Genomic DNA, 27,469 nt, shown 5'->3' with positions numbered 1-27,469 from the left:
TTTTTCATATGTTTTAGCCTCCAGGCCTCTAATCCTCCATGGGGCTCTTTTGAGAGCCCAGAAATATGGTGTGATGGCCCAGAGTGTACACAAACATAACAAAATCCAAAACGTAAATAAATGTCCTTTAATGCCTCCAGCTTGGCCCCGCTGTTCAATAATTCTCAGTTGGAGATAAGACTTATTCAAAAATAGTCTTCAAAAGAAAGCAGTACAGTCCAAACTTAATGAGCAGATAGAGGTGAAAACAAAGTACAATGAAAGAAATTCCACAACGTACCAAGGTAAGTAATTACCAACTGTAAGGAGATAACAAGGCACAGTCTGTTGGAAGGACACCAACCAAGATAACTTCAGCCCAAAATAAAACATGCTTTGCTTCTGGCAATGCTGTGTTTTAACCATCTCGCTTATATACTATTCTCCCCAGCTGCAACCATTGAGGAGGATCATGGCCGCTTCTTCTCTCGTAAGCCAAGTTGTTTCCTTCTCTGTTCCTCACTGCATGTCCTAGGATGCAGAAGGGATGGGCCTGGTTCTTCCTCTGACTGCCCAGCCAGCCTCTGCCCTTCCCCAGCCTCCTCCACAACCTCCGGAGCCACACCTCCACTCCCTGTCAGCTGTTCCTCCTCTCCCTCAGAGGCCGACTCTAACAAGGGCATGACATATTGATTGACAAATAGATTAAACAAACACACACACAATTCTCCACCCACCCACCCACTCCATTTTTTTAAAGACATCTCCCTTTCTTTGGGGGGGCAGGGGATGGTGGTCCTGTAACATGCTTTCATGTCATACAATTAGACAACTTCCCATACAAGAAGTACAATTCCCATTATTTCCAATCAGCTACCTTCTGATCATGCTGGCTGGAAGATGACCCCACTAAGTTGTGCAAGTTCTCTAGGCCATGAAGTTCTCTAGATTTCTCATAATTTCTAAACTTCTTGTACAGGATTTCAAAAGAACAGATAATTACCAACCCTGGAACAGCAGAAGACGACTTTATACCGAGGAGAGTTCTGGGACAGAGAATGCATTACAAGCGACCTTTGATATTCCAAAAGGGGAGTTAGCCTCTACCATTAAAACCAGTTTCAATCTTGGTTGCCCATGTCTGCTTGACTTCTTCTGTCAAGACTTTTGGGTCCAAGTGCTTGTCCCACACTGCTTACCCTTATGGCTACTTGAATCTGCTTATCAGTCCATATTCTGATGTTACAGGTCACAAGGAGCTACCAAGTGGAAACCAAACAACTTTATAAATACATCCGCAACATAAACAAGAGACGATCATCTGTGGTTCATTCTATAGGAAGAGGCTCCTGCACAAACTCTGCTTTTCTCACAGCCACATCTGCCACTCACCACACAGGCACCCATAACTACGTGAAAAGACCTCATCCACAGTTATGCCTTCCTCTTTAGCCACCCTCCTCCGTTGCAAGCAACTAGAACCACATCTTTTGCAAGCACACTGGAGCCTTCATTTCTGAAAGGAAGTGTGTGGTTTGTTTAACCAGTGCTGTGCTTACAAGATAGGCTGAACTTCCCCAAAGTCTCATTTTGAGGGTCAGCTGTTGTCAGCTCTGAAGCTGAAGTTCCTTCTGAGTAGACTTCTCACACTGCGGGACAGCTGTTTCCCGGTAAAGAGAGAGAGAGAGAGAGAATAAAAAATTGAAAGGAGAAGGGCACAATGGTTGACATCTGAAGACAAGGTAAGGAACGATCTCACCCATTTCCAGGTAGAAAGATTTCCCCTCTGCTCACAACACAAAGGTCTCTGGGTTAGTCCAAGACATTGGAAAAGATTTATCTCTAAAAAGAGTTCAGGGTTTAAGTAACCATTTGCCATTTTGCAAACATTTTTGTATCTGAGGTACTTAGGTAGATGGTCCGACTCGTCAAAAGCAACCAGAGATGTGGGAATGTGCTTTGCTTCTTCATCCAAATGGGTTCCACAGATGAAGAGAACAGAATTCTGTTCCATCTCCATCGTTCCTTCTAGTCCTCACTTGTTCATAGGTTAAAGGAAAAAGGATGACAACACTAGACAGCAGAAAAGGAAGGCAGCTACCTACATGCCTCTTTTCATTGTGGACACAAAGAGATGCTACCTCCAGATCCTTGCCTACATTGACACATCAACTACGGGAAGGCCACAGAAGCTTCCTGGACCACCTGTTCCTCTTCTGACTGCTAGGGTCTGTTTACCCACCCTCCTGGATCAAACAGGCAGCATCCACAGAGGAGACATCAAGCACAGAATTGTTACCTTGCTTGGTGTTCTCCCATTGGAAGATGATTAGATTGGAGTCAGAGGACAAGAGCTCTGTAGTGTGGAAGATCCCCTCAGGAAACTTCACTTGGAAGAGGAGCATTGTCTTTGTAGACAAAGTCAAGAAAGAAGCAGTGATAGAAATAGTAAAGAGAAAACGAAGAAACTTTGGTTATAGTATTCAATTAGAGAAATGGGAAACATTGTGGACTAAAAATTACAAATTAACGACGTCCGCTGCCAATAAAGAAAATCTTCATGTTTTACTGTTGGCATCTAGCACCAGCAAGATTGGCAAAAAATTACCTAAATTTGACTCCAAAATGCTGGAAATGTATGCACAAACAAGGTACCTTCTTTCATATGTGGTGGTCATGCCCCAAAGCAAGAAAATATTGGAATAAAATAAGGAATTGATTGCAGGAAATTATTGATGTCCGAACTGAGCTTAAACCTGAAATGTTTCTATTAGGGATAATTAGAGGAGTATTTGTCAAAGGAGCTAAATATATTATAATACATATATTGACAGCGACAAGAATCGCCTATGCACAGAATTGGAAACTAGATAGTACCTCCTCCGAAAGTATGATAATAAAGAAAGTAATGGATTGTGCAGAGAGGGTCAAACTTACATTGGAATTGCAAGATAGAGAAGATATGGAATACTATACGGTCTGGGAAAAGTGGTATCATTGGTTAGAAACTAGAAACAAAAATTAATGTAAATATGTATGTTGACCGAATTGGAAATGTCGATGTCACAGTGCTGAGAAGATTGTATATGGTTTTTTTAAAATGTGGAAAAGTACAATAAAAATTATTATTAAAAAAAAGAAATAGTAAAGAGAAGATGGACTTGCTTGGAGGAAGGAAGACTATGTTGAATAACAGGATAACAAAGTTGGAAGGGACCTTGGAGGTCTTCTAGTCCAACCCACTGCTCAGGCAGGAAACCTTATAACATTTCAGACAAATGGTTGTCCAATCTCTTCTTAAAACCCTCCCGTGTTGGAATACCCACAACTTCTGGAACCAAGGCAACTTTCAAAGGCCTACCCAAATATGCTGTAGATAGTTGACCTCTATGTCAACTGAGAACCAGCTTGGTCAAGTGGTCAAGACATCAGGTTAGAAATTGTGCCTTCTAGTGCCTTCTAGTTCTTTCACAAGCATAAAGTCAGCTGGTTTGACCTTGGGCCAGCCACTTTCTCTCAGCCCTAGGAAGGAGGGAATGGCAAACCACTTTTGAAACCTGGCCAAGAAACTGCAAGGAATTGTTTGGGAAGTCACCAGAGGTCCTCAGTGATTTGAAGGCATCTCCAAAAGAAATGTTTATTAGGTTTGGACTGGATGGAAAATTTCATGCATAATTTGTCCCTAACTCAGGGCAGAAAATATTGGGGGTGGAACGGCTTCTATTTCAGAGGCAGAAAGCTAAGACAAACACCCACTCACCCTTCGTATTACCTTTTATCAATTTTTAAAATTATCTCATGGGGGAAAAAAACCCAGCCCCTGTCAAACCTACTTCTCAGAAGCAAAATCAGGGTGAAATTTGCAGACATCATGAACCTCCAAATTCTCTTTTGAATTGCCTTCCACACTGTCTTCGGGGCTACTTCGGTGGGAATTCACTGACATTGTGGGAAAAATGAGCCCAAATGTATTACCGATCTGATGTTAGAATTGATTCATATGTAGTTTAACACCTATCGGTCTGAAGGAGCCGGAAAACACACCCAAATAGAAAAGTGAGTGTGTTCATTTCCGTTTCAAAGCTAAATTAAGAAACGCTTCAATAAATCTGTAAAACCAAATAAACACACACCTCTGTTAGCAAGTATCCATCCAGGATTCCAGACCGAAAGACTTTAGAGACAATTTCATTGCACAGTCTTGACTTTTAGAGTTTTTCTTTTTCTTTTTTTTTTTTGTCCTCCCTCCTATTTCCACAAGAAAAGGAGGTCAATATTAAACCTTGGTGTTTTTTTTCCCTTTACTGCAACATACGTTGGATTAACCCTGCACAGACTTTTAAAAGAAATATTAAATGGAAAGAGAAGAGATGAGAAGACAAACTAAGTGAGCTTATTCATTTAGAAATACAGCTGTTCTTGGGAACTCTTTGCAATTTTAAAATATACGGAATTGGACAAGAAGGTTTGATTTGTGTTGAAAGCTCCTGCAGGATTCTAGGCACTTGATCTATTTCATGGATTTCTCGGAGATCATAGAATTCTAGAGTTGGAAGAAGACCATTTGGATGATCAAGTTTAATTCCCTGCTTAGTATAGAACTCCAGATTAAAGCATCTCCTATAAATACTTTAAAAGTCCTGGCTCAAAAACAGCAAAGATGATCTCATTTATTCCTTAAATGGTTGATTTCCACCTGCTCTTATTTAGATTTTCCCCTCTATCACTTCATCAGAATTCTTCCTGTATCAAGACCAATATTTCCTCTCCTTCGAACTGGAAAAATAGAGCATAGACGTTGTTGTTGTTGTTTTAGGTCTCCCTCAAGATATATCTCTTCTAGGTGTATTATACAGGTGTCTTATAGTTGTGAAGGGGCTCTTGGTCAAAACAGATTTTTTACAAAAGTTGGCATATGGAAAATGCATTCATGATTATTCAGGTTGTTGTTAATATCACAATTGAGAGCCAGTTGGTGTAGTAGTTAAGGTATCAGGTAGAAATGGGAGAACTTGGGTTCTATTTTCACTTTGGACACAAGGTTAGCCAGGTGATCTTGTACCAGTCAGTCTCCCTTAGTCCTAAGAAAGAAATAATGGCAAACTATTTCTGAAAAGCCTTGCCAAGAAAACAGCAGTCTCTGACAATCAGACATGATTGAACAGAAGAAAAAAGAAACATTATAATTGTTTTGTAAATTTGAACACTCCAGTGTCTACATATGTATAGAATAGAATAGAATAGAATAGAATAGAATAGAATAGAATAGAATAGAATAGAATAGAATAACAGAGTTGGAAGGGACCTTGGAGGTCTTCTAGTCCAATCCCTGTAGATAAATATTGGACCACAAGTTCTCATCAAGCTTTCTATTTATCCTACAAAATAATAAATACTTTATTCAAATGCCAAGTTTGAAAAACCTATCTTCAAAAAAAATCTGATGTGATTTCATACAACGGTTCGTTGTTGTCACCATTGTGATAACTTGACAAAAATCATGAGACTGCCAACCTAGACATCTTTATGCAAAGTGACAAATATTGTCCATTTAGATATACTTTCCTCATCCTTCCAGAAGTTGCTATTTTCGTGTGACAAGAGAACATTTGGGTTTGAACTTTTCATACTTGTTTTCCCTAGTTCTGGAAAAAAAAATCACTTGGAAGGAAGAGAAAAACAATGGGGAATGCTATCAAACTACTGAAAACAGCACCTGAAGTGAAGAGTACACCTTGGCAATCAGGTAGGTGGTTTTTAAAAAAGAAATTTAATGAGGAGGACATAGGAAGGAAGAACAAATACAGAAATGGAATGATAACTAGAAACATATTCCTGTAGACAGCTAGCCTACAACTTCCCATGACATCATAGTTGGCATCAATGCTTGGTAGCTCACCACATGTTGGGGTCCCAGTGGCCAAATGTTGGCCTCTTCCCCAAAGTCCCTTTCAGCTGGTGTTTCAGACTCTCACATGATAGAAAGCTGTTATTTTAATTCTGCACAATTCCTTTCTGTGCGGTTCTCTTTTTCTACCAAACAGGCCTATGTTTTAGGTTGACTTGCTCAAATGAGGGTTCTTCTGAGAAATGGCTTCCTTTTTTTATTGGGGAAGAAGGAGAAAGCACCAAGACTCTCTCTTCTTCTTCCAGTTTGAACTGGTTTTATGCCGTATTCCCCCAGTCTGCCTATTGTTCTTTTGACTTGTATTTACCAGGCTTAACTTTCAACCTGACAGCCAACCAAGCTTTTGATATGATTTTTCTCTACATCTGTGGCCCACCAGATCCCAACAATTTACCTCAAGCACAGGTAGACCTTAACTTATAAAAAAAGAGACTTATGACCATTTTTCACACTTATGACCCCACAGTCTCATGATCAAAATTCAGATGCTTTGCAACTGCCTGATATTTATGATGGTTGCTGTGTCCTGGGGCCATGTGACCACCTTTTGTGATCTTCTGACAAGAGAAGGCAATGGCGAAGCCAGATTCACTTAACAACTGTGTTACTAACTTAACTGCAGTAATTCACTTAATATGTCAGCTTTGGAAGCCATATTCCATGCTGCCACATAGCCTGAGAAAGTGGGATTGGGGGTTGATTTCAACTGAGTAGCTCTAAGCAGACAAAATAAAATTCTTTTGTTAGTCCAAGGTCACTGAGTCCAATGGCGCAGGATGAAATAAGGATCTTACTTTTGGATGGATCGTGATTGAGCCATGTGATGTGATGACGGCCAAGGGGGGATGGATTTATAGTTTGGAAAATTGTGGGAAGCCTGAAAATCTTTTAGATTCGGGATTCCACAGATGTGCCAGGTGCTATTCTAATAAAGGTACTTTTGAGATATGTTTGTCTCAGAGTTACTGATCGGAATGGAGGTTTGCTGGAATGCTGACATAATAACTGGGGCAAGAAAGATTGTAAAACTCATTTTACGACTCTCTGAGCAACAAAAATGTATGGATGAACTGTGGCCATAATTCAAGGACTCCCTGTATTTTCTTTTTCACAACTATGCCTAAAAATCCCCCCTGAATTAGGTGCACCCCTCCTGTTTCAATTCTCTTACTGGAATTCAAGTTTAGGTCACCTGCCCCTTGGGGATAACCGATTTAGCAACTTCAGTGGTTCTTTGTTTAAATATCTCATTTTTATGCTTCATTTCATTGTATTTTATTGCTTTTTTTCACCAAAAGGTATTATTGCTAGTTATGTTAAAGCCTTTAGCTGAATGGAAGGGAAGAATATAAAAATGAATGAATGGAAAGGTTAACGAATAAGAGGATGCTGTTTTTATTTTTTGACTCAAATGGCGGGGAGTCAAAAATGAAGTCAGGCTAAAAGACGATTTAACTTTGTTCTTTCCAATTCTTTTAATCTGGATGAAAATTCATACCTCTTTGTGTGAATGTTTCCTTAAATGGCTGCTCCATCACTAGATGTTATCTGAACTAACTTATCTGAAATAAGATAGGTTCTCCTGCTTGAGCAGGGGGCTGGACTAGAAGACCTCCAAGGTCCCTTCCAACTCATTCATTCTATTCTATTCTAAATGTAAGCACATTTGAAAGTAGTTTTCAAATATTGTAAACTTGTGCCCTTTCTAATACAGGTAGTCCTCAACTTATGACTGCAATTGAGCCCAACATTTCTGTTGCTAAGTGAGACATTTGTTTTGTCCCATTTTATCACTTTTCTCGCCACGTTTGTTAAGTGAATCTGGTTTCCCCATTCACTTTGCTTGTCAGCAGGTCACAAAAAGGGATCACATGATCCTGGGAATACCGCAACTGTCATAAATGTGAGTCAAGTTGTCAAGCATCTGAATGTAAATCATGTGACCCTGGGGAATGCTGTAATGGTCGTAAGTGTGAAAAAATGGTCATCAGTCACTTTTTTCAGTGCCATTGTAACTTTGAATGGTCACTAAGTGAACCATTGTAAGTTGAGGACTACCTGCACTGCACATCTTTATGTACAAGTTTCCCATAAACTAAAGATTTGGTTATTCGATTTTTAAATTGTACTTAAAATGTACAAAAATGCAAAAATTTCGGTTTGCATGAAAAAGTAGAACATTTCTTGGAATGAATTACGGGGCCTGCTCATTTTCCCCTCCTCGCTCATTTTCCACTAGTTAAAACTACATCGACTTTGTATCTTGACTGCAGCTATTTATCAGTTCATCATTTTATGTTCTAACACTAAAGACTTTTTTTTTTAAAAAAAATCAACACTAAAGCATGTTGATACTTGATAAGACCAATAGATTGTTCTTTTAAAATATGTGTTCAGTCAAAAAGAACAAAGATTTCTTTATTTTATATATTTCTAATGAGATTATCAGATCCAGGCTGTATTTATCTTTCCTGGCTATTTAACTATTGAAGGCCAGATCGATACTTTCCTTGCTGTCTTTCTTCTAACATCTCCATAAGTATCTAATCCATCTAAAAACCGGTTGTAGCTATTTTAGTTATGGATTGATTATGAGATCCTACTTACACAATAGTGAGGGAAAACGGCACTGTCTTTTTCCACAAGTTTTAATTATTCACGGACATGGTGACCATAGCTTATTTTTTGCAGGAAAAGGACAGGAAGACAGGAAGAGACAAGAGAGGAATTAACTTCAGTCATTATGTTCCCCTAAGCGATATAAGTCCAAACCCTCTTGAATTCCGTAGACTCTTATCTAGTATCAATTTAGTGCTCTTAGTAGACTAGATTCTTGTGTGCAGGCTTCAGTAATAAATCAATTTTGTGTGGCCCTGATTATTCGTACCTGACATTTTCCTTGATTAAAATGTCAATGCCAATTTTCTTTCAACATGTAGCACTGTGGGAAGAGCCCCAGCCATCTCCCCAGACTAAAATGTTCTACAGAATATTAAAAGGGGAGGAGTAGAATATTTGAGAAGAGGAGAAAAATCCCCTTAAAATAAAGACAGGAAGCAGCCCCCAATCTTTCTGCTCTAGGAAAACAGTCTCAAGCAGAAGCCTGAAGGGGTTAGGCTTTGTGAATGGATATTTTGTAAAGCCAGGCCACTCTATTCATAAACAAAGGGAATCTGAATAAGCAGCACAATAGGACAAGGTGCTGAAACTGACATGATTAGCTCAAACAAACGAAACACCCAGGATTTGCATTTCCTCTTTTGCCTGTAGAGCCAGCCATGACCCCTACATGATCCCATAGTAATCTATCAACAGCCATTGAAATATTAAAGGGCATGAACAGGCATCTCAATGACAAAGCCACCTAAAATTGTATAAAAGCCCATCTATTCTCAACCCCAATTTGTCAGCCACCTCAGAAACATGCTGCTGTCACTGTTGTTTCTGGCTACCAAATAAATGGAGACCTTCTTTCCAACTGCAGTTCATTTCTCCTGCGTCTTTCTCGCAGCTTGGAATAAGAACCAGACCAGATTTTATTTCCAACATGACCTTTCAAATTGCTTCTTCTGCCTTTTACAACTTATCAATTTTCTTGTTTCAGTCAAGGACGAAGATGTTAATAGCCAATTCAGTTCTCCGATAGATTATTCCTGTGTATGTGCAAAACTCATCAATCAGGAGTCTTCAACACATCCTGAAGTTGGATCACTACAAAATACTATTTATGGGGGAAATATTAGTGGGTAAGACTCAAGAAGAAAGACAGAGCAAATTTAGCTATTGCAAAGAACCAAACATTTATTCCCTGAGACTTTTTCCTGCAAAGAGGTGGGAGAAATGACTATAACTGGGCTGAACTATGACTTAAGGCTGGTTATATTGTCACTTACCAATAAAGCCTCAATTCTTAGCCCTTAATTGGGGTGGGGGCATCTTCTCTAGAACTCCAGGAGACAGCCAAATGTCCCTGAGTTAATCTACAAGCAGGAGATCTTGCTTGCCAAGATCTTATGATACTTCTGAGACAGGACAGGTCCCATATATGGAGCACTTGTATCTCCATCTGGTCTACTACAAGTTAGGCTGAGAGTTCTTCCAACCCTACTCAGATTTTTCAGCAAGGATACCAAGCATGAAATTCAAAGATCTGTTAGCAAAGCATTGATCTCAATTCTTGTCTCACCTTATCTCTACAAAGGAAGTCAGTGCTATAATTCTATTTTTTTCTCTCTATAGGATCCTTTCTTTGGCTTCCTGCTCTCTTTCTTTCTTTTCTTTTCCTTCCTTCTTTCTTTCTTTTCTTTTCTTTTCTTTTCTTTTCTTTTCTTTTCTTTTTTTCTTTCTTTCTTTCTTTCTTTCTTTCTTTCTTTCTTTCTTTCTTTTTCTTTCTTTCTTTCTTTCCTTCCTTCCTTCCTTCCTTCCTTCCTTCCTTCCTTCCTTCCTTCCTTCCTTTTTTCTTTCTTTGTTTCTCAAACCAGAGGGTTTTGATTTAACAGCTTCCCTGAATGAGAAGATGATCTTGATTTTTCTGCCTTATATAGTTTCTTACATTGTTTTCTTTTCTTATATGGTTTTCTCCCTTCTTCTACTTTTTCATGTCCTGGGGCACTGTTTTTAAATCTAAATTTAATCCTACACCCTTAGCAAGACAACAATATGCTGTTTAAACAATATGATAAAATCAATTTGCTATCTTGTGACTCTAAACGTACAGTTCAAGACACCATTCTCTACAAATGCAGTCACTTTTGATGCAACCTAATGACATTTACTATTCTAAGTAGTTGCAAAGAAACAAGAACACAAATTAACCTAATGAATACTAGTTGCTGGGAGATCACAGTAACAAGAGGACAATTCCCACTGATCCTTCCTTGTGAGGTTCTTGAACGCATCTGGGTGGCCACCATAATTCACAAACATTGAATAGCTGCCTCCTCTAACATCTGGCACGTCAGGGACTTTAGGCTTTTATTCTGTAGAGATGTTAATCAGACTCAGGCAACTATACCCTAAATTGTATTAACTGATTGATTGATTGATTCTGCAGGTCAGAGAAGTGATTTTCTTGCTGTACTCTATGACTATACCATGCCGGATGAAAGCCAGCCTATATTTCAAGTTGGGGAGAAACTACGCGTGATATCAGAGTAAGTATGCAAATTTCTTTTAGCTTATAAAAGTTGTGGCTACAGAGATTTTCAGTCATCCAGGTCATGGCTGTCCCAAAGGTGCTTTTTCAACAGGATATTGGACTTTCTGGTTTTTCTTTGAAGATATTTCGCTTCTCCTCCAAGAAGCTTCTTGGATGAGCTGAAGAAGCTTCTTGGATGAGAAGCAAAACGTCTTCAAAGAAAAACCAGAAAGTCCAATTGCCTCTTGGAAAAGCACCTTGGGGATTACAAAAGTTGTGTTTTCATTTGTATTTTTTTTTTATGTGGTTTGGGTACATTGTGCCAATGTTATATATTTTAGAGCAGATGTTATCTTTAGATAAATAGATTTCTAACTGTTTAAAGTTTTCTTAAACTTTAAGAAAGCCACACCTCCATCTCCACCAAGAACAGGGGGTAAGAATCCTTCACTCATCCAATTGCAATAAAGGTTAAGAATTTTGTAAATGCAATTTTAATATTCTTCCATATCATTTTAATATCATTAAAGGTAAATTTTATTCCACTTTTGTTATTTGCCTATAAAGATAAAAAATAATTTGAATGGCTATTTTTTCTGAACTCAAAAATTACAGCAGCATAATTTCTCATATAATTTGATAGGTTTTAGAGAGATGGGCAGGGGGACCAATATTTTTTTGTTGTGAGAAGTTATTGCAAAAGTATTTTCCTACTTTATCTCTGACTGATTTGATTTGTTTATTTATTTATTTGTTTTCTCATGTTTATGTAATGTGTATTGGAGATGGGACCCTTTCTGAGTTGTATGCAACAAAAATTTCATTTTAATGTACGCCGATGGTGTACATTTAAAGTGACAATAATGTTATTCTAAGTTCTAAGAGATTGGTGGGAACATGACAAAAATAGACAAATCAGGCAACCATTCACAACCGATCATAGCATCTCACAATCACGTGATTATGATTTGCAACACTTTTTGCCAGTTTACAGCAAAAAATGCTCATTCAGGAGAATGGATTCAGATTTATATACTGTGTGGTTCATTTAGCAAGCGCTGTAAAAATCGTCAGAAAATCCACTCTGGTCAATTTGCTGTCATGTCTTACAACTAAAATTCCACCCCAATTATAGTTGTAATTTGTAGAATATCTGTATGGTCCACAGAAGACACCTGAAGAAGGTACCTGAAGCAAGAATAATTGATGGAAACAGAAAAGTAGGCCCAAATAATCCCTAGGTGGTTTTTTTTTTTTTAAAAAAAAGGCATTAAACCACACATTGATGGAAAACCTACATAGATTCCTAGTCTCTAAATTACTGAAGGAAATTATTGCCTTTCCTAACATCACGAGTGACAATCAATATACGTTATTTCCAACCAATGTTCCTCCTCTTTCTTTCTACCTTAAAAAAACAAAACAAAACCACGAAGTTGAAAGAGTCAGCTTTTTGTGCGTGCAAATAGGAAACAACCCATCGTCACCCTTGTGTAAATTGCCAAGAGTATAGCTAGTTGCCTCCACTCGGGTGTTTCAAACCAGGTGATCAGGCATGCTGAGGGTGGACAGTTTTAAAACCAAGCCAAAAATAAATATTTTTCTTGCAGTGTACTTTTTCATGTACCAGTCAAGCCTTTGAGCTCACAACTGACGAGTGTGACAGTCGAGACTGGATGGAACTTTCTTCTTCCTGTTATGACACTGCTGGGCATGCATACAAATGTGCAAAGAGTTGTGGATCCTTTTAATTGTAGGGCACCTAAAGGGCAAATAGTTGTTTTCTATGAGTAAATTATATAGAAATGGGGTCCATCGACATTTAAATGGTTGCACTTAAAATTCTATGATGGCATTACGGGTCAAAACATTCAAACTAGTGCATTCAAAGCCCACGGTTTTGGAATCTGCTAAAATTAGCATGTTCCTTCCGTGAATACCTTTCTTTAAATCAGAGCCTAAACATGATGTTTATACATCCTTTCTGAGGTAAAGTGGATTGCTTTCCGTCAGGCATGGAAATCATATTAGGCAATAAATTATGAATATTTCCAATTTATCTGACATTTCAGTTTAGACCCTTTCACCATTTTGTTTCTGAGGTAATTATGTCAGCCTTGGAAGCCATTTTTTACTTGGAAGCTTCGAGACTGCCACAGTTAGTGCCTTTGAATTTGGGAGGGGGGATTTCATAGTGAGATAGAAGATTAGACACAACAACATTCTTTCTCGGAGCGTCAAGGACATGTTGCCCTGCACCTGGAGGGGAGTGACTGGAGGGATATCTCCAGTTGGGATGAAGATTTGGTTGGGCCATGTGATGGACTGATGGGTGCAGGGGATGGATCATTTCTTTTCTTTTGGGAAGGGAAAACCTGGAACTCTCAGATTCTGGTTTTCCCAGATGTGCCAATATGACAACTCTAATAAAATGGAACTTTGAGGAAACGTTTGTCTCAGAGTTTATTGGTTGGGAGTTGGTTAGTTGGAACGCTGACAGTATATAGAACTTGACTTATGACAGTTCACTTCCTGATCATTCAAAGTTACAACATCACTGAAAATAAGAGACTTATGACCGTTTTTCACACAACCCGTTGTACCATCCTGCATGGTCACGTGATTGGCATTCGGATGCTTGATGTGACTCGCATTTTTCTGGTCATTAATATTTTTTGTTATAAGATAAAATAAGATACAAAATACAAAAGGAAAACAATGGGGTGAAAGGGGGGGAGAAACATGAGGAAGGATTAGGAAATAGAAAAAGAAGTATTGACTTCCAACTCTCTCTTGTTGCAATAAACTAGGGCATTTGTCAACTCGTAAAACATACTGGCAGTGCCAGTATGTCGCCTCTAATAAATCCTTTGAAGTTTTTTTAAGTTTGGCTCGAGAATCATGATTTAATTAGAGCGATTGCTGGAATCCTGACAGCATTAACATCAAATCACAGCTTTTTGCTTTTTCATAATAATACCATATAAACTTGCCATTTCTATAAGGATCTATCAATCTAATTGGTAAAACACAAAACAAAAGTTTCATTCTTTTCCACTTCAAGCACAAAGTTCAGAAGTACTCTCCATGTGGAAACAGAAGTATTTATATTGATAACTGACTCACATTTATGACGGACTCGGCATCCCGGAGTCATATGATCTCCTTTTGTGACCTTCTGAAGAACAAAGTCAATGTTACCAATTTAAAGCCTCAGCGATTCACTTAACCAACGTGGCAAGAAAAGTTTGCAAAATGGGGCAAAAACTCACTGGACAAATTTCTCACTTAACAACATCAATGTTGGGCTCCGTTGTGGTTGTAAGTTGAGGATTACCTGTAAAGCATGGAAAACTAACAAAAACTCCTTGATTTTCTCTCATAAATACTGTGAGTCTTGGTCATTTTAAGGTAGCTGGACAAGTTTTCCAGAAAAACAAAACAAAACCACAAATCACAAGATATATTCTACTTCTAGCTTCTGGGTCCTTCAAAATCCTTTCTAACTTGCTATATCTAATACTACACATCATAACAGCAGCGAGAATGGTATATGCCCAAAGTTGGAAAAACAGAGACACTCCCTTAGAAGGAGAAATAATAAAGGAAATACTAGTTTGTGCAGAAAGGGAGAGACAGACGTTAGAACTTAAAAATAAAGGAGAGGCAGAATATCATGATGTATGGAATATAATGGTTGGAATTGAGAAGAAGGAGTTGGAACAGAAAATAACAACTGCACAATTTAATTTGATGTTATCTGGAGCATAGTGGATAAAATGGTTGTATAAATTTAGCAACGTATGAGGTTTTATGCTGTAAATATAAATGTACATACTGGATAGAATAATGGCATAAAATTTACAATGTATGATTAGTATAATGTTATTTGTTTTATATTTTAGTGTGAATGGCAGAGACAATGCCAGGACAGTCACACTGTGTTCAATATTTTAATATGTAATAATAAAATTTTTGAAATGAAAAAAAAAAATCCTTTCGCACTCTATGAAAGCACAAAGGACCCCACATTTCAATCCTGAGCTGCAAATATTCTCTATTACTAAGACCAATTCTAATTCTAGCTTGTTTTCACCATGCCTTTGACAGCAGCTTCCTCTTTTCACTTTTATAGCGAGGGTATCTGGTGGAAAGCTTGCTCCCTGACTACAGGAAAAGAAAATTATATTCCGGAAAATTGTGTTGCCAGAGTTTACCACGGGTAAGGGATTTCCTTGTGTATATATCTATGCTTACGCAGGCAAATAAACAGATAATCAGAGTGGGAAGGGACCTTGTAGGTCATCTAGTCCACCACCATCCCGCCCAAGCGGGAGACTTTACACCGTTTCTGACAAATGGCAGTCCAATCTCTTCTTGAAAGTTTCAAGTGATGAAGCTCCCACAACTTCCGAGGGCAAGCTGTTCCATTTGTTCTCACTGTCAGAAAGTTTCTCCTTATTTCCAGGTTGAACCTCTCCTTGTTCAGTTTCCATCCATTATAGTCTGGTGCTTTAGAAAATAGCTTGACCCCTTCCTCTCTGTGGCAAACCCTCAAATATTGGAAGACTGCTATCATGTCTCCCCTGGTCCTTCTCTTCACTAGACTAGCCATGCCCAGTTCTGCAACCGTTCTTCATATGTTTTAGTCTCCAGTTCCCTAATCCAGGGGTCCCCAACCACTGGTCCGCGGACCGGTACCGGTCTGTGGAACAAGTCCTACCGGGCCGCTGGTTTGCTGGGTGCCGCCATCTTTTTTTGATGAAAAAGTGCCTCCGGTGAGCTTTTCCGGGTAGAAAGCTCACCGGAAGCACTTTTTCATCAAAAAGATGGCGCGCCCAGCTGATGCCGCACCGGGCCGCGCCATAAAAAAGGTTGGGGATACCGGGCCGCGGCATAAGAAAGGTTGGGGATCACTGCCCTAATCCACATTGTAAAAATGCATCCACACTGTTGAAAATGCCCATTTCTGTACTCATATTTAATCAGTTACATTTTCCACTCTCTAACAACTAGTGATCAGCAACCGGCGGGGAAATCCAGATGTGTACACATTAGAATATTTCCCGAGACACCTTACTCGGACTTCCTGAGCCCGTTGTGCACTTTGCTGAACAAAATTATCTTCTCTTCCTCCCCCCCTCCCCGTATAAACCTGACCTATTTCTTTTTTCACTTTTCCTGTAGCTGGTTATTTGAAGGCATCGGTAGAGAAAAAGCCGAAGAACTACTGCTCCTTCCGAATAACAAAACGGGCTCTTTCATGATTAGAAAAAGCGAATCCACAAATGGTAAGCAAAAAGTGGTTAGGGAACCTTGGTCTGTTTTCTCATAAACCAGAGATGAGGAGTGAGTGACTCTTTCTGTTCCATATTAGCAGGCTTGAAACCCTGCATTCCCATTGGTCCGTTTCAACCGCTACCTGATTGGACAGCCTGGGCGGTTATGATTGGCTCGCTAAGGGTCTGCCGCGATTGGTTAAAACCAAGCGCGGGAGACTTAAAGCGATGTCATTGGCCGCCAAGCCACAGCGAGCTCTATAAAAGAGCCGCCACGGCTGCTATTGCTTTAGCCTGATCTAGCCTGTAAATAAAGAGCTGTTGTTTACTGAACCTGAGTCTCTCGTCTCTATGAGCCCGAGCTTCCGAACCTAACACTTTCTATTGCTCATGGGTTGCAATCCCCAAACAACTGGCTAGACGGCCTAGGGTAGATCGGAACTGAGTTTCAGCATCTAAAGCAGTGTTTCTCCATTTTGGCAAGTTGGAAGATGTGTTGGACTTCAACTCCCAGAATTCCCCAGCCAGCCTTGCTGAGAGTCCACACATCGTCAATCTGTCAAGGCTGAGAAATGTTGCGCTAGAGCAGGGGTGTCAAACTCACATCGTCACAGCTGTATCACATGATATATCGGGACTTTTCCCCCCTTCGCTGAACCGGGCATGAATGTGGCCAGCACATGACACATCCGGCCTGCGGGCTGAGAGTTCGGCAGCCCTGCCCTAGAGTATAGCAATAGCAATAGCATTTAGACTTATATACCACTTCACAGTGCTTTACAGCCCTCTCTAAGTGGTTTACAGAATCAGCATATTGCCCCCAACAATCTTGGGTTTTCCTTTTACCCACCTTGGAGAGATGGAAGGCTGAGTCAACCTTGAGCCTGGTGAGATTCGATCTGCCAAATTGCAGGCAGCCAGCAGGCAGCAGAGGTAGCTTGCAGTACTGCACTCTAACCACTGCGCCACCAAAGCTCTTTTATATATATAAATGGCATAGACAAATTCCTGAGACAAAATTCAGTGTAATTATCTTCTGTGTAAAACCCATAGAGGATTGCACTGGTCCTCTCATCTCAACAAGTACAGCAGTTGCATTGTTTGTAAATAATCTCGTACAGCAATGTTCTCCAAAGTGATAGTCCTTCCCATCTTCAACTTCCAAAAGTTCTAATCAACATTAGAAGTTTAGTGCTGGTCCAGCTATTCAATCAGAATAGAGCGGGAAGGGACCTTGGAGGTCTTCTAGTCCAGCCCCCTGCTCAAACAGGAGAACCTATATCATTTCAGACAAGTGACTGTCCAGTTTCTTTTTAAAAAACAGTGATGAACCACCCACCACTTCGGAAGGCAAGTTGTTCCACTGGTTAATTGTTCTCACAGTTAGGAAGTTTCTCCTTAATTCCAGGTTGCGTCTCTCCTTGATTGGTTTCCACCCATTGCTTCTTGTCTAGCTAAAAGATACCAGGCTGATATTCCTATTTCTAGCTGGTGACAGCCAAGGACATTTATTTCTGATCCATTTCATATAAAACATTAAACATAAATTGGCCGAGCCAGAATACCTATCTAGAAAAACAATATACTAACCCTAGATATCTCTTTTTCAGTCAGAGATATCTAGCTGCCAGAAAGGGTGAACGTGAGCATAACGTAGAAAAAAGGAGAAACTGATGTTAAGAGGGATTGAGGCTGGTGAGGAATTCTGGCAGTTGAAGTCCACACATCTTCAAGAAACATGGATCTAAATGGGGGCTCTTATTATAGCAACTTTTTTTCCCCCTCCAGGTTTTTATTCACTGTCAGTCCGGCACGTGAATGTGAAACATTACAGGATCTTCCGCTTGCCAAACAATTGGTATTACATCTCCCCTCGGCAAACATTTCAGTGTCTCGAGGACCTCGTAAGCCACTATTCTGGTAAGAGAAAGCTCCAATCGCCTTCTTTTCCAAGATCAGAAATACAACTTGTCAAGTGATCCTGGCTAGGATTTGTACTTTCTCTCCATGCAATGTTTGGTCCTATCTAGGGTGTAGAAATGATTCCTCTGTCCTCTTAAAGGTTCCCCTCGCGCATGCGTACTAGTCGTTTCTGGCTCTTGGGGACGGTGTTTATCTCCGTTACAAAGCCGAAGAGCCAGCGCTGTCTGAACACGTCTCTGTGGTCATGTGGCCGGCAGGACTAAACGCCGAAGGCGCACAGAACGCTGTTACCTTCCCACCAAAGTGGTCCCTATTTTTCTACTTGCATTTTTTTTACGTGCTTTCGAACTGCTAGGTTGGCAGAAGCTGAGACAAGTAAGGGGAGCTCACTCCATTATGCGGTGCTAAGGATTTGAACCACTGAACTGCCGACCTTTCTGATGGACAAGTTCAGAGTCTTAGCCACTGAGCCACCGTGTCCTTATAGTCAATCTAATGTGCTTGTAGCAAACAAATAAAGGTGTTCAATAATGTTGCAGGCAATATGGGGATGTGGGGTCCTTGGTGCTCTCTGAGCTTGGTTGTTTTCTTGCAGACGTTTCATTACCCAGCTCAGTAACATCATCTGTGCTAGAAGGGAATGGGGTTTGCTCTCTATTTATATACAAGCAAACCCCATTCCCTTCTAGCACTGACATTAAAAAAAACTTGCTTTACTCTAATGTCACTTCCAGGCCTTGTGTGAAGTCATGGATTAAGAATAAGCCTGATGATTGACCTCGTAAAACATGCTTATGCCCACTATCATGGCTTAACTTGTTGGCCAGGTTCATAGAACATTCTAAGGCAATAATATGATCCCCAAACTATCCATCATCAAGTTAGCATATCTAGTGTGCTGTGTGAAGCCACCCACTATGTCAAAATTTATTGTAGTTTAAGGTATTGCATGCATCATATTTATTCATGGCTATCAGTGGCAACATTTCAATGGAGCAGTGCAATTTCAGCTCAATACATTGTAGTCCCTGACTTACCACAGTTCGTTTAACTACAGTTCAAAGCTACAACAGACTCAGAAAAAATATTTACAAATTGTAAAGCGGAAAAGCATTTCCACTGATGTGTTCTCTGAACACATATTAAGATGGTGCTATGGCAGTGATTTATTTACTATTAATCAAATTCATACAGCCATCTATCTCTCCAAAGGCTACTCCGCAACAGGAAAAACAATCGAAAGAAATAGATAAAAATTTAAAAAGCCACAATAATAAATACCAGAAAAAGTACAAACAGGACATAATTTTGTCTGCCTTGTTCTTATCATCTGAGATGACTGATGATAGTTTTAGCCTTGTCACACGCCATCTTAACTGCAAGAGGGATCTTGGAGTCCAAGTGGACAATCACTTAAATATGAGCCTGCGGTATATGGCCATAGCCAAAAAAAGCCAACGCAATCCTAGGCTACATTAACAGAAGGATAGACTCAAGATCATGTGAAATTCTAGTACCCGCTTTACAAAGCCTTAGTAAGACCACACCTGGAATACTACATCCAGTTCTGGTCACCACAGTACACATACACACTCTGGAAAGTACGCAGAGAAGAGTAACAAGAATGATTAGGGGTTCTGGAGTCTAAAACGTATGAAGAACGGTTACAGGAACAGGGTATGTCTGTTCTAATGAAAAGAAGGATGGGGGGAACATGATAGCACTGTTCTAATATTCGAGAGGTGCCTACAAAGATGAGGGGGTGTCAAACTATTTTCCAAAGCACCAAAAGGCAAGACGAGAAACAATGGATGGAAACTAACCAAGGAAAGAACCAACCTAGGAGAAATTTCCTTAACAGTGAGAGCAATCAGCTAATGGAACAACTTGTCTTCACAATCATTTGTCTGAAATGATAAAGATTTTCCTGTTGGAGCAGGGGGTTAGAGTAGAGGACCTCTAAAGTCTCTTCCAACTCTTATTACTTTATGTTCTAATTAATGTGAATATCTTATGCATTTTCAATGGTGTGAAGCCACAACTTCCCTAACAACAACCAAGCCAACTTCTCACAAATCATGCTACCTGGAGATTCACATCAAAGAACAGGAACCATGGTTGTACACCCAGTGATAGATAAATATCAGTACTCCATGCTTATATTTTAAACCGCTTCAGTGAGTTAGAAACACCAGTTGTCTAGTGATGTCATACTAATCTCTTTCTCCATCACTCATCTCAAAACATTTTGCTTTTTTTTTTTTTTAATAAAAATAACCCCATTTAAAATAGAGGATGTGAAAGTGGAAGTCATATGATAACCAACAACTAATTTTAGCCTCAACCTGTTTTGCACAGCGAGCTTTTTTCCATACTCACCCTAACAAACTCAGTACCTAAATGGAGTTGATTCAAATGTGTACATGAAACTGTCATTTGGAAATTGTTTTGAAGCTTTGGATTATTTTAAAAAAAAAATTCAATGGAAACCATTTCCTCCTATTTGCAGGTGTGCTTAAAATAAAATGACATTAGGGAAAAGCAACAAAAATAGTCATCCTTTCGCATTGGAGGAGCTGCTAAAATTCTAGCAGTTAATCTTCAATGTTGCAGAGAATTTCACCGTGCACTTCAAAAACTCCAGAGGTTTTCCTGCAAGCCTATTAGAAAAGAATGCCCAGTTCTAAAGCATATTGGGAAGCCTGGAGTTATTGTTCCTTCTTCGGGCCTGCTTATCGTCTGCTTTATTTCCTACACCTGCTTTTATTTTAAGTGCACCTTCTGCTATTTTCAGTGGTGGATTTGACTTTAAACACAAAGAGTTTAAAATCTACATCTCTGAGGTCTTCTAAGTCCAACCCTCCTGCTAAGCAGGAAACCTTATAGCATTTCAGACATGTAGCTGTCCAGTCTCTTTTTGAAAACTTCCAGTGATGGAGCACCCATAACTTCTGAAAGCAAGCTGTTCCACTAGTTAATTGTCCTCCCTGTTAGGAAGTTTCTCCTTAATTCTAGGTTGCTTCTCTCCTTGATTAGTTTCCATCCCTTGTTTCTTGTCGCAGGGGTCACCAACCTTTTGGACCTCAGGGGCCACCAAACTCATAATTTTAAATCCTGCAGACCACTAATATGAATTTTGACTGACAGTGGCTTGTGACGTTGGTGGGAGAGAGAGAGAGAGAGAGATCCAAACTAACCTCGGAGGGCTGGCGGTGATGTTCCCCCTCCTTCCCTCCCTCCACCCCCCCTCTCTCTCACACACACACACACACAGAGGTCCCTCACACACCCCATTCCCTCCAAGGCAGCCACATTCCTTCATGAACCTGCTTTTCAGCTCCGTTCTCAGGGGGAGAGAGAGAGAGAGTATCCTGCGAACCCAAATAAAGAATGATCTATCGGTAGGAAAACAGGGTGGGGGATTTTCCTGCAGACTGTTTTTGAGGATTTTCCCAGGGATTTTCCCAGGGTCTTTGCAGAAATTCTGCAGAATTTCTCTGCAGAAATTCCCCACCCTGTTTTCCTACCAATCTATCATTCTTTATTTGGGATTGCAGGATACCGCCTCCAGCTCTGTTCTCAGGGGGGAGAAAAAGAGAGAGAGAGATTTTTGGCTTCATGCAAGGAAAGCAGCAGAAGCAGCAGAAGTCTTTCTTTCTCTCCCCCAAACTCCGCCAGAAATGAGTCTTTGTGAGACTTCTCGTGCCGGCGCAGCCTCTTGAAGCAGGATGCCTTGCAGGGTCCCAAAGACTCGTTTCTGGCGGAGTTTGGGGAGAGAAAGAAAGACTTTTGCTGCTTTCCTTGCGTGCAGCCAAAAGCAGAAGAAGAAAGAAGTGGAAAGAAGTAGCCCAGTGGCCAGGCCAGGCACGTGGGGTGAGTGGGGCAAGTTTCCCCCTCCGCTCTTTCCCCCCTCCCCTCACTACCTCATGTTGTTCTCAATGCAAGTGGTGCAAGCCTTGTGTTCCCACACAGCTTGGATTAATTGCTTTGTGGGGGTGACATTTCTCTGTGGACTACCAAAATTTTCTCATGGACCACCAGTGGTCCGTGGCCCACCAGTTAGCAACCACTGCTTTGGAGAATAATTTGACCCCAAGTCCATTACCGCATGCCCGATGGTCACATGATTCAGATGCTTGACAACTGACTCACATTTATGATAGTTGATCCCCTTCTGCGACCTTCTGACAAGCAGGGACAGGTGGGAGGGCCAATCCTGTGCTTTTCTCTTCTTTCTCCTCTCAGGTGATTGCTAGAGGATTCTTTTTCCTTGTCTCAGCTGATCATCGGCTTTTTCTACAACCAGTTCAGTTGAACCGGTCTGAACCGGTAGCATACCACCACTGGCTAACTCTGTAAAACCACTTATAAAGCACTATGAAGTGGCGTACAAGTCTAAGTGCTATTGCTAGCTGACCTCGGTTAATCTAAAAAAAAGTGGGGAGGAAACTAAGCAGGACTGAACCTAGATAATACTTTGTGGAGAGATATTCAGGGAAAGCCAAGGCTGCAAGCTAGATTGGGAAGTTAAAAAGAAAAACTCACTCTGAAGGAAGGAAGGAAGGAAATAATTTCCACAATGCTGTCAAGATACTGTAATTGCATAGATGCGTTGATGCCGTTACAGGAATTGACTTTAATTTTCAGAATATCCTGCAAAGGCAAGACTGGAACAACTTGCTAGAATTCTTGCGGCATTTTTAAAACATAGATATATATGTCGGGAGGGGGGCACAATGGCTCAGTGGTTCAAGACGCTGAGCTTGTCAGCAGGAAATCTGACACCCTTTGTTTGAGAGCAAAACACCATGTGACAGGATGAGTGCCTGTTACTTGCCTCAGTTCCTGCCCATCTAGCAGTTCAAAAGCATGTGACTGTGAGTAGATCAATAGGTACCACTTCAATGGGAAGGTTACAGTGTCCTATAGGCCTTGGTGCCTTGTCATGCTGGCCACATAATCATGGAAGCATCTTTGGACAAGGCTGGCTCCTTAGCTAAGAAAGAGAGATGAGCACCATTCCCAAGTTGGACACGGCTGGACAGGGAAACCATTACTTTTACCTTAATAGATAGATGGATGGATGGATGGATGGATGGATGGATGGATGGATGGATGGATGGATGGATGGATGGATGATGGATGGATGGAAGGGAAGGGAAAGGAATGGAATAGAGTAGAGTAGAGTAGAGTAGAGTAGAGTAGAGTAGAGTAGAATAGAATAGAATAGAATAGAATAGAATAGAATAGAATAGAATAGAATAGAATAGAATAGAATAGAATAGAATAGAATAGAATTATTTATTGGCCAAGTGTGATTGGACACCCAAGGAATTTGTCTTGGTGCAAATGCTCTCAGTGTACATAAAAGAAAAGATACATTCATCAAGAGTCAAGAATCATAAGGTACAACACTTAATGATACTCATAGGGTACAATAAGCAATCAAATCATACTAGGAAACAGTCAATCTAAATCGTAAGGATACAAGCGACAAAGTTACAGTCCTACAGTCACAAGTGGGAGGGGATGGGTGACAAGGAGCAATGAGAAGATTAATAGTAATAGTAATGCAGACTTTGTAAATAGTTAGACAGTGTTAAGGGAATTATTTGTTTAGCTAGTTGTTCTGGTGTGCAGTGCTCTATAGTGTCATTTTGAGGGTAGGAGTTGAAACAGTTTATGTGTGTTGTGTGTGTATACATATATACATATATACATACATACATACATACATACATACATACATACATACATACATACATATTGATTGTGCAGTCATTTGGAACATCAATGTATCAGTGAATAGCCTAAAATGAGGTCAATTGCATGCATTTTTGCCTTTGTTTTAATCTGCAGAGGTGTCTGATGGCCTGTGCTGTGTCCTCACAACTCCTTGCCTCACTCAACACACCGCTACCCACGAAGTAAGGACTCAAGAGCCCCCCGTGGTGATGCGCAACAAAACCTTCAACTGGAATCATAAGCAAAGGTACTCCTTGTTTAAGATAAGGCTCTTGATATATATTCTATCTCAAACTGAAAGTAAAGCAACAGCCTGCGAAGGACCAGCCCTAGATTCTCAATTTTGCAACGGAAATAAATTATTCGGTTCAAGTAGCTCTTGACTTACAATCCCAGTTGGGCCCGAAATTTTTGTCGCTAAAAGCAGGACAGTTGTTAAATGACTTTTGCCCCATTTTATGACCTTTCTTGCCATAGTTGTTAAGTGAATCACCGTACTTGTTAACGTAGTAACACGGTTGTAAAAAGAATCTGGCTTCCGCATTGATTTCGCTTATCAGAAGATGACAAAAGGGGATCCTATGATCCCTGAACACTGCAACCGTCATAAATACGAGTCGGTTGCCAAACATCTGAATTTTGATCACGTGACCATGGCCATGCTGCAAGGGGCGTAAGTATGAAAAATGGTCCTAAGTCACTTTTTTCAGTGACGTAACTTCGAACGGTCACTAAACAAACGCTTGTAAGTTGAGGGCTACCTGTATAACAAAGGCAAGCTTGCTTACTACATTGTCTTCCGCAATACCTTTGGAGCCAGTCAGGATATAAGCTGGGTGAGACAAACTGTGATAGCCAGTTTGGTGTTGTGGTGAAGGCATTAGGCTAGAAACTAAGAGGCTGTGGGCTCTAATCCTGCTCTGAGCACAAAGCCAGCTAGGTGTCTTTGAGCCAGTCACTCTTTCTTAGCCCTTAGGAAGGAGGCAATGGAAAACCTCTTCTGAAAAACCTGGCCAAGAAAACTGCAGGAACTTGTCCAGACAGTCTCCAAGAATCAGATGAGACTGAATGGAAGAAAAAAAAAAAGAATCTCAAATTGCACTGCAATTTGTTAACCAGGATAGATTGGGATCACACAGGTGTGCCCTTATCTACAGGCATAGCATGGTGGCTCACATGATTAGGATGCTGGGTTAGCGAGCTCGCGTTTGAGACCCAAATGTTGCTATACGGCAGGTTTGAGCTCCCGTCCTTTGCTCCAGCTCTTGCTGGGCTTCCCCATCTCCAGCAACGGTGATGTCACCGGCTAATCCTTTCAACCTAGGAGCACTTCGGTGCTTCTGACATGAGGGCTATGCTACCTACAGCCATAGACAGCTTCCCATTCAAAGGATCCTTTAAACTGCCACAATGGGAAGTGGTGGAATTTGCTTTTTTGTGATCCATTTATTTAGCTGAGATCATGGGGAAGTAAGAAGGATTGCTCACCCCAAAGCAATGAATAGGAAATAGGGAAACACTTTGTAAATTAAAGCGAAGTATATTTGGAGGAAACAAGCAATAGCAGACAACTGTTTTAACTCAAAGATGTATAAAAGCTACCTGCCATTCTATTATTTTTTTCTACCAATCTAGTGACGCATTATACAAAATGGCTAAACTGCTAGTGAAATACTCCTATTTTGTACCCAGCATGAAAGCATGGGGTCCTTGGTGTTCTCTGAGCATATTTTCTTGCAAATGTTTCATTACTCAACTGGGTATCATCATCAGTGCTGCAAGGGAATGGGGTTTGCTCTCTGTTTATATACAAGTGGCTTGCCCTGTATTGGGAGGGAGTGTTCTTGTTCACTCCTTGAGTAGGCTGTTGTTTACTGAGCTGACACTTTGATTGGGGTTTTATTCATTGTTTATCTACAAGGGCAAGCTGCTTGTATGTAAATAGAAAGCAAACCCACTTCCTTCTAACACTGATGAAATTACCTCGTTGAGTAATAGAATAGAATAGAATAGAATGGAATGGAATGGAATAGAATAGAATAGAATAGAATAGAATGGAATGGAATGGAATGGAATGGAATGGAATGGAGTGGAGTGGAGTGGAGTGGAGTGGAGTGGAGTGGAGTGGAGTGGAATGGAATGGAATGGAATGGAGTGGAGTGGAGTGGAATGGAATGGAATGAAATGAAATAAAATGAAATAAAATGGCACGGCATGGCATGGCATGGCACGGCACGGCACAGAACAGAACAGAACAGAACAGAACAGAATAGAATTCTTTATTGGCCAAGTGTGATTGGACACCCAAGGAATTTGTCTTGGGGCAAATGCTCTCACTGCACATAAAAGAAAAGACACATTCGTCAAGAGTCAAGAATCGTCAGATACAATGCTTAATAATAGTCATAGGGTACAATAAGCAATCAATGAAACGCCTGCAAGAAACAACCGAGCTCAGAGAGTGCCAAGGACCCCACAGTTCAGCCCTGAGCTACAAATATTCTCTTCTATAACCATGAAAGTTTTACAGCCGCTTTTCTTTTCTCCCAAGGTCCAGGGAATGTGATGATGACATTGTAGACATGCTCGGATTGGAAGACTCTGGCCTCAGCTACGGTCTCCGAAACAGCATCGCCTCTTACCTTGCCCTAACTATGGACGACAATTCTTCTGCTGTGAGAAAGAAAGCCAAAAAGACCCAGTCTTTGGTCTATTGGAGCAACCACCAATCCCAACCCAACTTCCTGTATCATGAGGACTGAATCTGAGAAAACCCAACTTGGGAGTTGCAAATTAGCACTTTGAGTAGATGTTGCTGCATTCTTGAAAATCTCATCATCATCATTTCTAGATAACGAACATCTCATCTCCAATCTCACAGATGCCCTAAATCTACCCATATTTATATTTATTTATGCGGAGGTGGTCCCTTGTAAAATATGGACTTTATTCAGGTGTGATCCTCAGACAGACCTGAAAACTATGGCACATGTGTGTATCTTTATGTATATACATCTCTTGTGATATTAAAATATTTTAAACAATTCAACACCTGTTTTACACTCACCTGGAATTTTATTTTTTATGTACATCTCGGCTGTTGTTCAGTTGCCAATCCTGTGCAACTCCATGGACCATAGCACTCCAGGCCCTCCTGTCCTGCACTGTCTCCCACAGTTTGCACAAATTCATGTTCATTGCATCGGTGACACTATCTAACCAACTAAACCTCTGTTGTCCCCTTCTCCTTTTGCTGTCTTTCCCAACATCAAGGTCTTTTCCAATGAATGATTTTTTTTTCTCATTAGGTGGCCAAAGTTTTTGAGCTTCGGTTCCTGTCCTTATGTTGGAAATCATTGTTGGAATGTATGTTTATGCAACAACTACATAGTATTCAGCCAGTGGATGCAGTGTTTACAAGTTTGGATCTATGGTATACTCTGTGCTCTTTGGTTCTAAGTAGAGTTTCCTGTTAAAGTCAAATAGTTGAGCAGTAAA

General features: G+C 40.4%; 2 protein-coding genes across 2 annotated transcripts in view; one reads left to right on the top strand and one right to left on the bottom strand.

Moving 5' to 3' along the window:
• TG (thyroglobulin) overlaps positions 1–27,469 on the bottom strand; it is a 168,892-nt gene that overhangs the window by 32,238 nt on the left and 109,185 nt on the right. The gene's annotated exons all lie outside the window — the stretch shown is intronic.
• SLA (Src like adaptor) lies at positions 1,568–27,469 on the top strand. Its single transcript, XM_026678533.2, has 8 exons — positions 1,568–1,721; positions 5,623–5,725; positions 10,941–11,040; positions 15,160–15,246; positions 16,212–16,315; positions 18,092–18,223; positions 24,086–24,218; positions 26,523–27,469. Exons 2-8 carry the CDS (start codon positions 5,662–5,664, stop codon positions 26,731–26,733), a joined length of 831 nt encoding a protein of 276 aa, XP_026534318.1. The 5' UTR covers positions 1,568–1,721; positions 5,623–5,661; the 3' UTR covers positions 26,734–27,469.

This window comes from Notechis scutatus, chromosome 3 (assembly GCF_049901735.1).
Source record: "Notechis scutatus isolate UNSWTSFEM ecotype Mainland chromosome 3, rNotScu1.2, whole genome shotgun sequence".
NCBI classification, from domain to species: domain Eukaryota; kingdom Metazoa; phylum Chordata; class Lepidosauria; order Squamata; family Elapidae; genus Notechis; species Notechis scutatus.
Note: the sequence above shows the minus strand (reverse complement) of the source record. Positions and strands in the feature narration are given on the sequence as shown.